At 44.9% G+C, this 12,580-nt stretch overlaps 1 protein-coding gene across 1 annotated transcript in view; it reads left to right on the top strand.

The window, feature by feature from the left end:
• The window catches only part of mxra5a (matrix-remodelling associated 5a), a 58,499-nt gene extending 46,911 nt beyond the window's left edge, over positions 1–11,588 (top strand). Inside the window, exon 6 of the mRNA XM_072262640.1 lies at positions 101–11,588. Coding sequence (XP_072118741.1) covers positions 101–2,006 — 1,906 coding nt within the window. The 3' untranslated portion in view covers positions 2,007–11,588. The remainder of the gene's footprint in view (positions 1–100) is intronic.
• The last annotated feature ends 992 nt before the right edge of the window (positions 11,589–12,580 follow it).

The following is a 12,580-nucleotide window of genomic DNA, read 5'->3' on the forward strand; positions in this document are numbered from 1 at the left end:
TGGCACAACATTGTGGGCCAAAGCTCCTGTACGATGCTGTAGTGTTCTGTGTTACTAATATAACGATACCAATACCAGCTCTATGTGGTTTGTTTTGCAGTTACAGCAAGAGAATCAAAGTGTTCGACAATGGCACTCTGATGGTCCAGTCTGTCACAGACAAAGATGCAGGAGATTACCTGTGTATCGCCAGAAACAACATGGGGGATGACTTCATGGTGCTTAAGGTCAACGTCATGATGAAACCAGCGAAGATTGAATATAAGCAAGATGCCAACCATAAGGTGATGTATGGTAAAGACCTAAAAGTTGATTGCATAGCATCAGGGCTACCAGATCCCGAGATCTCGTGGGGCTTGCCAGACGGCACCATGGTCAACAGCGTCATGCAGTCAGATGACAGTGGAACAAGGATGCGAAGGTACACAGTCTTTGATAACGGTACCCTTTACTTCAACGAGGTTGACCTGAAGGATGAAGGCGACTACACGTGCTACGCTGTCAACCAGATCGGCAAGGATGAGATGAGAGTCAACGTGAAGGTGCTGGCCGAGCCGCCGACCTTCAAGGGTCACGCCCCCTCTCTTGTTGAGGTGGCGTACGGCGAGGCCTCCTCATTGAAGTGCGAAACCAAGGGGGAACCGACCCCCTGGGTCACCTGGCGCTCTCCAACTAACAAGCTGATCTTTCCCTCGTCGAAGTACCAGTTGAGCACCGATGGCACTCTGTTCATACAGAAGGTCCAGAGGTCGGATGGCGGGAACTACACGTGCACAGCCAGAAACACAGCTGGGGAGAGGAGAAGGATCGTCACCGTGCGAGTAGTTATTGAACCCCCGAGCATTAACGGGTGGAAGAACGCGAACACGATAGTCAAGGACACGGCAATGAAGGAAAGCCGCAAGCTGATTGACTGCAGAGCAGAAGGCATACCTACTCCGCGGGTTATGTGGGTGCTGCCTGAGAACATTATTGTGACCACGCCGTACCATGGGGATAGAATTCAGGTGCACCGCAATGGCACTCTGGACATCAGGAGCCCGAAGCTGTCAGACGGAGCCCAGTTTGTATGCATTGCTCGCAACGAAGGAGGTGAGGCTAGGCTCACAGTGCAGTTGGAAGTGCAGAACAGCCTGGAGAAGCCTTCATTTACCAACCCACTGAACGCCGGGGTCGCCATTGTGATCGGCAATAGCGTTAACCTTAACTGCTCCACCAGAGGGAGCCCCACCCCGGAGGTAACCTGGATCTTACCGAATGGAAAGAAACTGATGTCTGGTCAGCAGCTACCAAAGATGTACCACGCAAGGGACGGCACACTGCACATCAGCAGCCCTACCGCCACAGAGGCTGGTTCTTATCGCTGCATAGCCAGGAATACAGTCGGCTCTGTGGAGAGATTTGTCACCTTGGAGATTGAACACCAACCAGAGATACGCAATCGATACACGAACCTGATCAAGGTTTTACCCGGGGAGAGCATGCGACTTGACTGCATGAGTGGAGGCAACACCCTGCCTCAGTTATCCTGGATTTTACCCAGCGGGGTGGTTCTGAGCAGACCCCAATCTGTAGGCCGTTTTTCACTCTTGCAGAACGGGTCCCTGATTGTCCACGAGGCCTCCGTGTACGACAGGGGCACCTACACCTGCAAGTCGGTGAGTGAGCTGGGCCTTACCTTGATGAGCGTGGCGGTGATAGTCATAGCCTACCCACCGCGTATCACCAACGGACCGGCGCCTGTGACCTATGCACGTCATGGCGCCGCGGTCCAGCTGAACTGCATGGCCATGGGGATTCCAAAAGCGGAAATAAGCTGGGAGCTGCCGGACCGGACTCGGCTCACGGCAATGCTCCAAGCTCGCCTGATTGGCAACAAGTTCCTCCACCCGCAAGGGTCCCTCATTGTCCAGAACCCGTCCAACAGAGACACTGGATTTTACAAGTGCACTGCAAAGAACCTGCTGGGCAGTGACTCCAAGATAACCTATGTTCACGTTTTTTAAAGGGAAGTTTCTTCCAAATTGTTTTTTTTCTCCCTAATGAAATGCCCGAATGGCTGCCTCCCCACTTGCAGTGGACACTACCAGTTATGAAATGGCACACTGTTCTTACTGACCTTCACAGAAAATGCACAAGATACTGCTTCAATCTTCTCACAAATGATTTCAGCCTGAAATCTGTTTTAGATACCAGTTGTGCACATGTATACTAACTTATGCCGTAAAGGATTGGGTCAAAGGAAAGGAATATTTGAACTACAGTATGTGTGAAATGTTTAGGTAATTCCAAACATCCGGCTCCTCAGACTAAGAACTATCACTCTACAGATCCCATTAAACATAGAACAGGCCATTCGGCCCACAATGTTGTGCTGACCCCTTTAACCTACCCTACACTCTATCTAATTTTTCTCTCTCACATAGCTCTCCATTTTTCTATCAGCATGTGTCCATCAAGTAGTCTGCTGGCTTCACCTATCACCTGCCAGGTTGTACTCCTCCTCCTTCCCCACTTTCTTATTGTGGCTTCTTTCCTTTCCAAACTTCGAATGTTCATTCCTCTCCATAGATGCTGCCTGACTTGTTGAGTTCCTGCAGCTACTTGAGTATGTCCCTAATCTATCTGCTTCTAAAACCACCCTGGCAGCATGCTCCGTGCTCTTACCACTCTCTGTAAAAAAAACTACTCCCAGCTCACATATACTTTCCTACAAACACCTTAAAGTTATTTCCCCTTGTTACAACCATTTCCACCCTGGGAATAAGTCTCTGGCTGTCCACTCTGTCTATGCCTCTTAACATCTTATACAAGCCACCTCTCATCCTCCTTCACTCCAAAGAGAAAAACCCTAGCTCGATCAACCTGTCTTCATAAGACATGCTGTTTAATTGAGGCAGCATCCTGGTAAATCTCCTCTGCACCCTCTCTAATCCTTCCACATCCTTCCTATAATGAGGTGACCAGAAGTCAATTCAATATTCCAGGTATGGTCTAACCAGGGTTTTATAAAGCTGCCTTACTCTCTGCTTCTTTTTCCAGATGCTCTAAAGCAGGGGCATTAATCTGTCAGTTAATGGTAGGGCTTCATGGCATAAAAAAGGTTGGGAACTCCTGCTCCAAAGGAAACCCTCATGCTAGCTTCTCCTTAAGTGCTCTGCTAAAGCCCTTCAGAATTCTGAACACCCTCAATCAATCTTCTCTTAATCTTCACTGTTTCAAGGAGATTCATCTTTCTCCTAATGTTTCCACCTGAGTGAATCCTACCATTCCAGCTTCCATCCCCCTTCACTCTTTCCAAAAATCCAACAACCATACCAAAATATAGTGCAAAAAAAAATGAGGCCAAACCAATTTATAAAGGTTGAACATTTTAATTAATTTTATTGTACAATAAGAATTTGAAATTGCAAATGACCACTTCCACTACACTAGCTATGTAACTAAATTAAAGCACCAATAGCTTGTAAGTTTCCTGTAAATGTTAGGTCATTATGAAAGACAGGGATATCTGCTTTAATTTTGAGCTTGGTAACTTAGTTTGGCTCCTATCCCACTATTGCACAATACTACAGTGTCCAGGATGCAACACACGTCAAAGTTGCTGGTGAACGCAGCAGGGCCAGGCAGCATCTCTAGGAAGAGGTACAGTCGACGTTTCAGGCCGAGACCCTTCGTCAGTGTCCAGGAAGGTTCAGTCTTTGCTGAAATGGTTGACGAAGGCTTCAAACAGAGTGTATTAATTGGCCATATCACTGCTAAACTATCCTTAAGATAACACTGCAGCAGGTCAATAAAAATTGTAGTAACAAGTTCTTAATTCCAATATGAAGGACAAAATAGCAATAGTTAACGGCTCACAAGTTCACAAATCAATGGCAAAGCTTACTGCAGCTCCTAAGTCCCTTGGGAAATGACATCTACTATCCTTTAAGCAAAGCATTTTGATACAAAATGAGGCCATTGGTCCAATAAAATGCACTGTTTTGATTAATCCTACACCTTAGTGCTTGGGCCACATACCTACAGCTCATGGCTGTGCAAGTGATCTTTGAGGTACTGTTGAAATTCAGTGAGTATTTCTTCAGCATGTTTTTAGTCAGTGTGTTCCAAATACTTGCAACTTGCTGCGAAAATATAATAAGAGTATAAGACATAGGAGCAGAATTTGGCCATTTGGCCTATTAAGTCTGCTCCACCATTCCATCTCGGCTGATTTATAATTCCTCTCAACCCCATTCCTCTGCCTTCTCCCCATTACTTATGATGCCCTTACTAATAAAGAATCTATCAAACTCCACTTTAAATATACCAAATGACTTGGCCTCCAGAGCTTTCTACAGCAATGAATTCACAGAATTTGCCACCCTCCAATGAAAGAAATTCCTCTTCATCTCTATTCTAAAGGGACCTCGCTCTATCCTGAGGCTATGCCTTCTGATCCCAGACTCGCCCACGATAGGGAACATCCTCTCCACGTTCACTCTATCTAGACCTTTCAATATTCGATAGATTTCAATGAGATCTCCCCCCCACCCCACCCATTCTTCTAAATACAAGTGAGTACTGACCCAAAGCCATCAAATGCATTAACCCTTTCGTTCCCAATAAAATGAGAAATGCCCTAAGTTCTCTTCTGATGCTTCAATCTCAATCACTGATTAGCATCGTTCTGTAGTGTGTGGCACAGATCCACAACAAAGTGCTCAAAATGGTGCAGCATTTCACTCAGTTCAAGTACAAGGAGGAAATGGCTGGGCTTGTCAGCAACACTTTGGTCCTGCAATTGATGAATAAAAAAAACTTAAGGTACTGGAAAATGGAAAAAAAAACAGAAAATGCCAGAAACACACAGTAGGCCGGGTAGCATCTGTGCAAAGAAGCACATAGTTAAAGTTTCAAATCCAAAGTCCTTGGTCAAAGGTGGGAAAGTAAGAAAAGCGGAAAGTAAGAAAAGCAGAAAGTGGGTGAGAGATTCAAGGTTCAAAGATTCAAGATTCAAAAAACTTTATTGTCATTCTAACCGTACATCAGCTCTGCAGGGCAGAATGAGACAACATTTCCCAGGAGCAGTGCAATCATAACATAACAAACGCAACACTAAATAATAAACATAATGATAAATAGTAAAACACAACAGCCACATGTCAGTTAAAATCAAGTTATAAGTGTCCAGTGCAAGTTAAAAGTGTCCAAAGCAGAGTCAGGTAGAGCAGCTATTTAGCAGTCTGACTGCCTGTGGGAGGAAGCTGTTTAGTAGCCTTGTGGTTTTAGTTTTGATGCTCCTGTAACGTTTGCCCGATGGCAGAAGAACAAACAGTTCATGGAGAGGGTGTGAGGGATCTGTAATGATGTACCGTGTCTTCTGGAGGCATCGACTCTGAAAGAGGTCTTGGACAGAAGGTAGGGAGACCCCCATAACCTTCTCTGCTCCCCTAACCACCCTCTGCAAGGCTTTTTTGTCGACAGCACTGCAGCTGGAGTACCAGGTTGTGATGCAAAAGGTCAGCACACTCTCAACCACGCCTCTGTAGAATGTAGTTAGGATGTTAGTGGGGAGTGATGCTTGTTTAAGCTTCCTCAGAAAGTGCAATCTCTGCTGGGCCCGTTTCACAATCCCAGTGGTGTTCCTGGACCAGGTGAGATTGTCCGAGATTTGCACCCCAAGGAACTTGATGTTTTCCACTCTCTCCACTGTGGAGCCGCTGATGCTGAGGGGTATGTGTTCAGGCTGAGACCGTCTGAAATCGACAATCATCTCCTTGGTTTTGGTGACATTAAGCATCTAGTTGTTATCCCTGCACCAGCTCTCTAGATGTTTGACCTCCTCCCTGTACATTGTTTCATTATTTTTGCTGATGAGCCCCACCACTGTGGTATCATCTGCAAATTTAATGATCATGTTCTCCTTGAATCTGGCTGCACAGTCATGTGTTAGCAGTGTAAACAGCAATGGGCTAAGCACACAGCCTTGTGGGGATCCAGTGCTCAGTGTGATGGAGTCAGAGATGTTCCTGCCAACACAGACTGACTGTGGTCTCTCCGTCAAGAAATCCAGAATCCAGCGACACATGGCAGTGCTAAGGCCAAGCAGCGACAGTTTCTCCACTAGTCTCTGCGGGATGATGGTATTGAACGCTGAACTGAAATCAATGTACAGGATTCTGGCATGTGTCTTTGTTGTCCAGGTGAGAGAGAACTGTGTGCAGTGTGGTGGATATTGCCCCCTCCGTAGAGCGATTTGGACGATAGGCAAACTGTAGAGGATCCGGCGATGAGGGGAGGCTGGCTGTGATATGAGGCTCGACAAGCCGTTCAAAATATTTCATCACTATGGGGGTCATGGCAACGGGGCGGTAATCATTCAGACAGGCTACAACTGATTTCTTTGCTACAGGGATGATTGTGGAGGTTTTGAAGCATCTGGGGACAATAGCTTGACTAAGGGAGATGTTGAAAATGTCTGTCAGGACATCTGCTAATACATCAGCACATTCTTTGAGCACACATCCAGGGATGTTGTCGGGACCTCCTGCTTTTTGTGGGTTGACCTTGGCAAGGGTCCTCCGTGTTTGCTCTGGATCAATGATTGGAGCCGGCTGGTCAGATGGCAAAAAGGGACTGGCTCTCCCCCTTGCTGTAGTGTTTGATGCTTCCAAGCGTGCAAAGAAATTGTTAAGCCTGTCTGGAAGAGAGGCATCGCTGTCACCAGTTTTCTGCCTGATCTTGTAGTCTGTCAGAGCTTTAATTCCCTGCCACATCCGTCTGGTGTCACCTGTGTCACAGAGGTGTCCATGTATTTTGCCCGCGTAGGCCCTTTTCGCTTTCCTGATCCCTAGTGAAAGCGCAGACCTGGCTGAGCGAAGTGCACTCCTGTCCCCCGATCTGTAGGCTGTGTCACGGGCCTTCAGAAGTGAACACACCTCTGTTGTCATCCATGGCTTTTTATAACCACCTGCGGTGAAGGTTTTCATCACAGTGACATCCTCCGTGCATTTGGCTATGTAGCTGATTACTGCCTCCGTATACTGCTCAATGTCTGTATGGTCGTCATAGGAGGCTGCTGTTTTGAATATGTCCCAGTCTGTGTGCGAAAAACAGTCTTGTAGTGCTGAGGCTGCTTCTTTTGACCAGACCCTTATCTCTCTTTTCTCTGCTCTCACACGTTTAAGCCGTCATTTATATGCTGGTGTTAACATGACAGATATGTGGTCAGAGTGGCCAAGAAGGGGACGGGGGGCTGCTTTGTATGCCTGTGGTGTGTTGGTATAAACCAAGTCCAGTGTGTTTGTCTCCTCTGGTTTTGAAATCCACATATTGCAGGAATTTGGGGAACACAGTCTTTAAGCTGGTGTGGTTAAAGTCCCCAGCAATCACCACAAAGCTGTCAGGATGTGTAGTCAGTAGCTCACTGATGGCTTCATGTAGGCCTCCCAGTACTTCATTAGCATTAGCCTTCGCATTGGCACTGGGAGCTACATAAACAGCTGCCACAAGCATGATGGTGAATTTCCTCGGCAGATAGAATGGCCGACATTTCACAATGAAGAAATTCAGCCAGTGGTGGGCAGTGTTTAGCAGCTACTGTAACGTTCACACACCAGTCTTTGTTTATATAAACACACAGACCTCCTCCTCGGCTCTTACTTAGCTGCCTCTCTGTCCGCACGAAACGATGTCATTCCCTCTAGCTGTATCACCGCGTCCGGTATGTTGTCATGGAGCCAGAATTCCATTAAGACATACACACAGCAGTCTTTAAATTCCTTGCGTGTTTCTCTCAGCAGACGCAGTTCATCCAGCTTGTTGTCGATGGAGCGGATATTTGAGAGCAGGAGGGATGGTACCGCTGGCCTGGTGGAGTTAGCTTTTAGCCTAGCATGGATGCCAGCCCTCTTAACCCTCCTCTGTCTTCTCTCACAGCGCTTTCGCTTCCTCCTCCCTCGGGAAGCAGCCGGCTTGGTAGCGAATAGTAATCCGTAGCAGCGTAAACTGTCCATGTCACACCAGAACTCATCAGTTTTTCCAACATAGTATGCCCTGATGTTAACGAGCATATCCCGACTGTATGTTATGCGTCCAGAACAAACACTAAATACACTTATCCCTCCCCAAGGGACCACTGCGTCCATGTGCGCCGCCATCTTCTCCTCTTCAATTGATCACTGAGTAATTAGAGATGGGAGAGAACGAAGGGAATTTCTCTGATAGGGTGAAACCAAGTGTGGCAATGTCCATGGTTAATCATGGGAAGTGAAAAATATTCAACAGTTCAGGTAGAAAGAGAGAAAATCTGAGCCAAAAACCATAAATGAATTACAGGTAGAAATAGTTCTACTGTACGCAGGAAGAAAGGCTTAAGTTCTGAATAGCCTAATTCTGTTCATATATCTTATGAAAAGATTAAGATGTCTAAATTAAGAAAATCCGATAATCAGTTCAGGAAACTGCAATAGACATAAGATGAAGTTTTTTCCCTCAAAACATTGTTGGCAACATTGCAACAGTGTAGGCGGCTACTGGTGGATAGGTTTAGAGTGGGAGAGATGTAGAGAATAGATACAGTTTCAGATTCATTTGTCACATGTCACCGAAACATACGTTGTTTGTGTTAACAACTAACACACCCACGGATACGCTGGGAGCCGTCCGCAAGTGTCGCCACACATGAGAATTAGAAGTCAGGTTTAATATCACTGGCATGTGCTGTGAAATTTGTTGTTTAGTGGCAGCAGAACATTGCAATAGATAATATGAAATATAAATTTCAATAAGATAATATATATGTATTTAAATAAGAAGTGCAAAAAAAACAAACAAAATAGAAAGAAATATAATGAAGTAGTGTAGACGGGTTCATTGTCCAATCAGAAGTCTGATGGTAAGGGGAAGAAGCCATTCCTAAAATACTGAGTGTTGTCTTTAGGCCCCTGTGCCTTCTCCTCGATAGTAACAATGAGGAGAGAGCATCTCCGGGGTGATGGGGGTCCTTAATGATGGATGGCGCCCTTAGGAGGCAATGCCTCAATTCTGGCACCAAAATAGCCTGCCCGTTATTAGAGCACCAGGCAATGGGAAGCCGAGGGTTACAGTGCAATGAGCAATGATTCTCTGCCTCTCCCTTGGAATCTCTCTTGGAAATTGGAACTGACCTGTTTTCTCTCCAGTTATAACGTGTTTCCTTTTCCACAGATGCCGACTGACCTGATGATTGTTTCCAGATCCTGTAAACAAATTCACATCTCCTAAAAATCAGCCACATTGCTGCAGGGGTAATGCTGCTAGATCTTTGATCTAGGGAAAATAAGTTTGTGAATGTAAATAATACTTTCAAAACATCAGGGAGAAAAATGGATCAATAAAAGTGACCATAATTGGTGTGGTATTCTGCAAGATCACCTATGTCCATGGAGAGTAAAACCTGCCACCTGATCTACTATTAATATGACATTACACCACATCAAGTAGCTTTGCAAGTCAATTAGTTGCACTAAATAAACTCCTAAATTAAATTAATGCAAGAGATTCTCCAGACACTGGAAATCTAGACACACACACACACACACACACTGCCCCCCCCGATCCGCTGAGTTTCCTAAGTTACCTTCTCAGTCCAGAAGCGATGATTACTGAATCCCATCCTTATCAGCTATAGTTTCTTCCCAAACATGAGGTTCAAACCACCATGAGATCAATCAGAAGTGGTTAGTTCTGTGATTGCATGGGGCTTAACACCTGAGCAACCAAATTGTAAGTTACTTCAGTGGAAGTTTGGTACGTGCTTGGGGTTAATGAGCCTTGCAGAGATCTCAGTGTCTTTTTTATACATTGCCACCAATTGTTTTGCTGTCAGTTTGGTTGATAAAGTAGAATTGTAAAATAAAACACTGACATCACCCCAAATCCCCGTCTGCCACACCTAGATAGATACAGTACAAAAGGCACACACTGTTCACGTTGTGTGGATGGGCATGCACATCACACAGTCAACATGTACAATTGCCCACACGTTATACACTCCAATCAGTGGCTATTTTTTTTTGGCGCCTCCTGTCCCTAATAAAGTGGCTACTGAGTAGATATTCGTGGTCTTCTGCTGCTGTAGCCCATCACTTCAAGGTTTGACGTGTTGTGTGTTCAGAGAGGCTTTTCTGCACACCACTGTTGTAACACGTGGTTATTCTGAGTTACTGTTGCCTTCCTGTCAGTTCGAACTAGTCTGGGCATTCTCCTCTGACCTCTCATTTTCCTCCACAGAACTACCACTCACTGGATTTTTTTGTTTGTTTTTTGCATCATTCTCTCTAAATTTGAGAGACTATGTTCCGCATGAAAATTCCAGGAGATCAGCAGTTTCTAAGATATTCAAACCACCTTGTCTGACGCCAACAACCAGTCCATGGTCAAAGTCACTTAGATCACATTTCTCCCCCATTCTGATGTTTAGTCTGAGCAACAACTGAACCCCTTGTCCATGCCCCTATGCTTTTATGCATTGAGTTGCTGCCACGTGATTGGCTGATTAGATTTTGCATTCATGTATAGGCGTACTTAATAAAGTGGCTGCTGAGTGTATTTGTGCATATCATACATCCTCACTGTACATCTGTGCTGATAACATATTGCATCACACATACAAAGTGCATACTGCACGTAGCTACACACACACACACACACCATATAGACAGCCAACCATAGACAATGCAAAGAATCTGTGATGCACCAGTCTGTGAGGATTATTTCTGCACCAGGCAGTGTCTTTGTTTAATGAGCCTTGAAATGGAAATAATTTAGCAAAGGCTGTAGGATACAGCAGTGGATGTCACTTTATTTTTATTATGTAGAACAGAACAGCATAGTGCAGGAACAGGCCCTTCAGCCCACAATGTTGTGCTAAAGAAATTAAATTAGTAATCAATTGGAAAACTGATATCTTCTACCTACACAATGTCCACATCCGTCCATCTTCCTCACATTCAGGTGCCTAGCTAAACATCTCTTAAAAGTCTCTAATGTTTCTGCCTCTACCACCATCCCAGACAGTGCATTCCAGGCACCCACCACTCTCTGTGTGAAAAACCTGCCCCTCAGATCTCCTTTGAAATGGCTCCTTCCCATTTTAAATGTACTGTATGCCCGCTGGTATTCAACATTACAGCTCTCGGAAAAAGATATTATCTGTCTACTCCATCAATGTCTCTCAGAATCTTATTATGATCTCAAAATCTCCATCAGATCTCCCCTCAGAATTTGCCGCTCCAGAGGAAGCAACCCAAGTTTGTCCACCCTCTCGTCATAGGATATTTCCATCACATCCCAGCTGTGTACCATGGATACACATATTGGCCCACCTGAGAAATGTCACATTTTCAACCATTTAGACCTTTCTAAAAAAAAGCTAAAAATATAAATGTTGCACTCAAACTTAAGGAGATACTTATAGTACCAAGGTGCTGCTGGAGCAGATAACACGTGTGAGCAGAGTCCTCCGATGTATAGTTATGTTTATAATGTTAATTCAATGTACTGTACATCTTGTAATAAAGACTATTTTACCACAAAATGCATGATTGGTATAATGCACATTTTTCAAAGGGTGTAGCTGACACTATCACTGGTCAGTGGTGTCGTGGCGTCAGCACCAGACCCAGGGGCAAATGGTCCCGGGTTCAAACTCAGCCGGCTCCTTACACTCTTTCAATCTGTGCAGGGTTGACCATCGAGCTAGCAACTCGGCCTCGTAAAAAAACAATTTTAAAAAATGCCGCCCAATTCACCACAAGGCCTGAAAAGGAACAACAGCTGACACAAGTGGAAAGGATGATTACAGCTATCATTTGTCCAATTCCCTTTGTCAGGCTGGGTTGAGGATCTGGAAAAATTGACTATGCTCATAGAGTCATTGAGTGAAATATAATCAGGCCCTTCAGCCCACCTTGACTGTGATGACCAACATCTAGTAAACTAATCCCATTATCTACAGCTTTGGTTAGATTACACTTGCAGTATCATGAGCAGTATGGGCCCCTTATCTAACAAACTGGAGATGGTCCAGAGGTGTTCCACAAGAATGATTCCAGGAATGCAAGGGTAAATGTATAAGGACCATTTATTGCTCTGGGCCTGTACTCGTTGGAGTTTAGAGGAATGGTGGGGGTGGCGGGGGGGGGGGGGTTGTGAAATCTTATTGAAATCTATCAAATATTGAAAGACCTAGTTAGAATGGATGTGGAGAGAATATTTCCTTAAGTTGGGAAGTCATGGACCAGATAGAAGGACATACCTTTAGAATAGAGATTCGAATCTGTGGAATTCATTGCCATAGATCTCTATGAAGGCTAAGTCATTCAGTATAGTTAAAGCTGATGTTGTTAGGTTCTTGATTAGTAAGGGCATCAAAGGTTATGGGGTGAAAGCAGGAGAATGGGGTTGAGAGGAATAATAAATCAGTCATGATGAAATGGCGGAACAGGCTCGGTGGGCTGAATGGATTATTTCTGTCCCCACATTTTGTCTTATTGTCTTATGGTTATTTGCCTCTTATCGCTCTAAACTTTCCCTTTTCATGTGGCTGTCCAAG

Source organism: Mobula birostris, chromosome 7 (genome assembly GCF_030028105.1).
Source record: "Mobula birostris isolate sMobBir1 chromosome 7, sMobBir1.hap1, whole genome shotgun sequence".
Taxonomy (NCBI): domain Eukaryota; kingdom Metazoa; phylum Chordata; class Chondrichthyes; order Myliobatiformes; family Myliobatidae; genus Mobula; species Mobula birostris.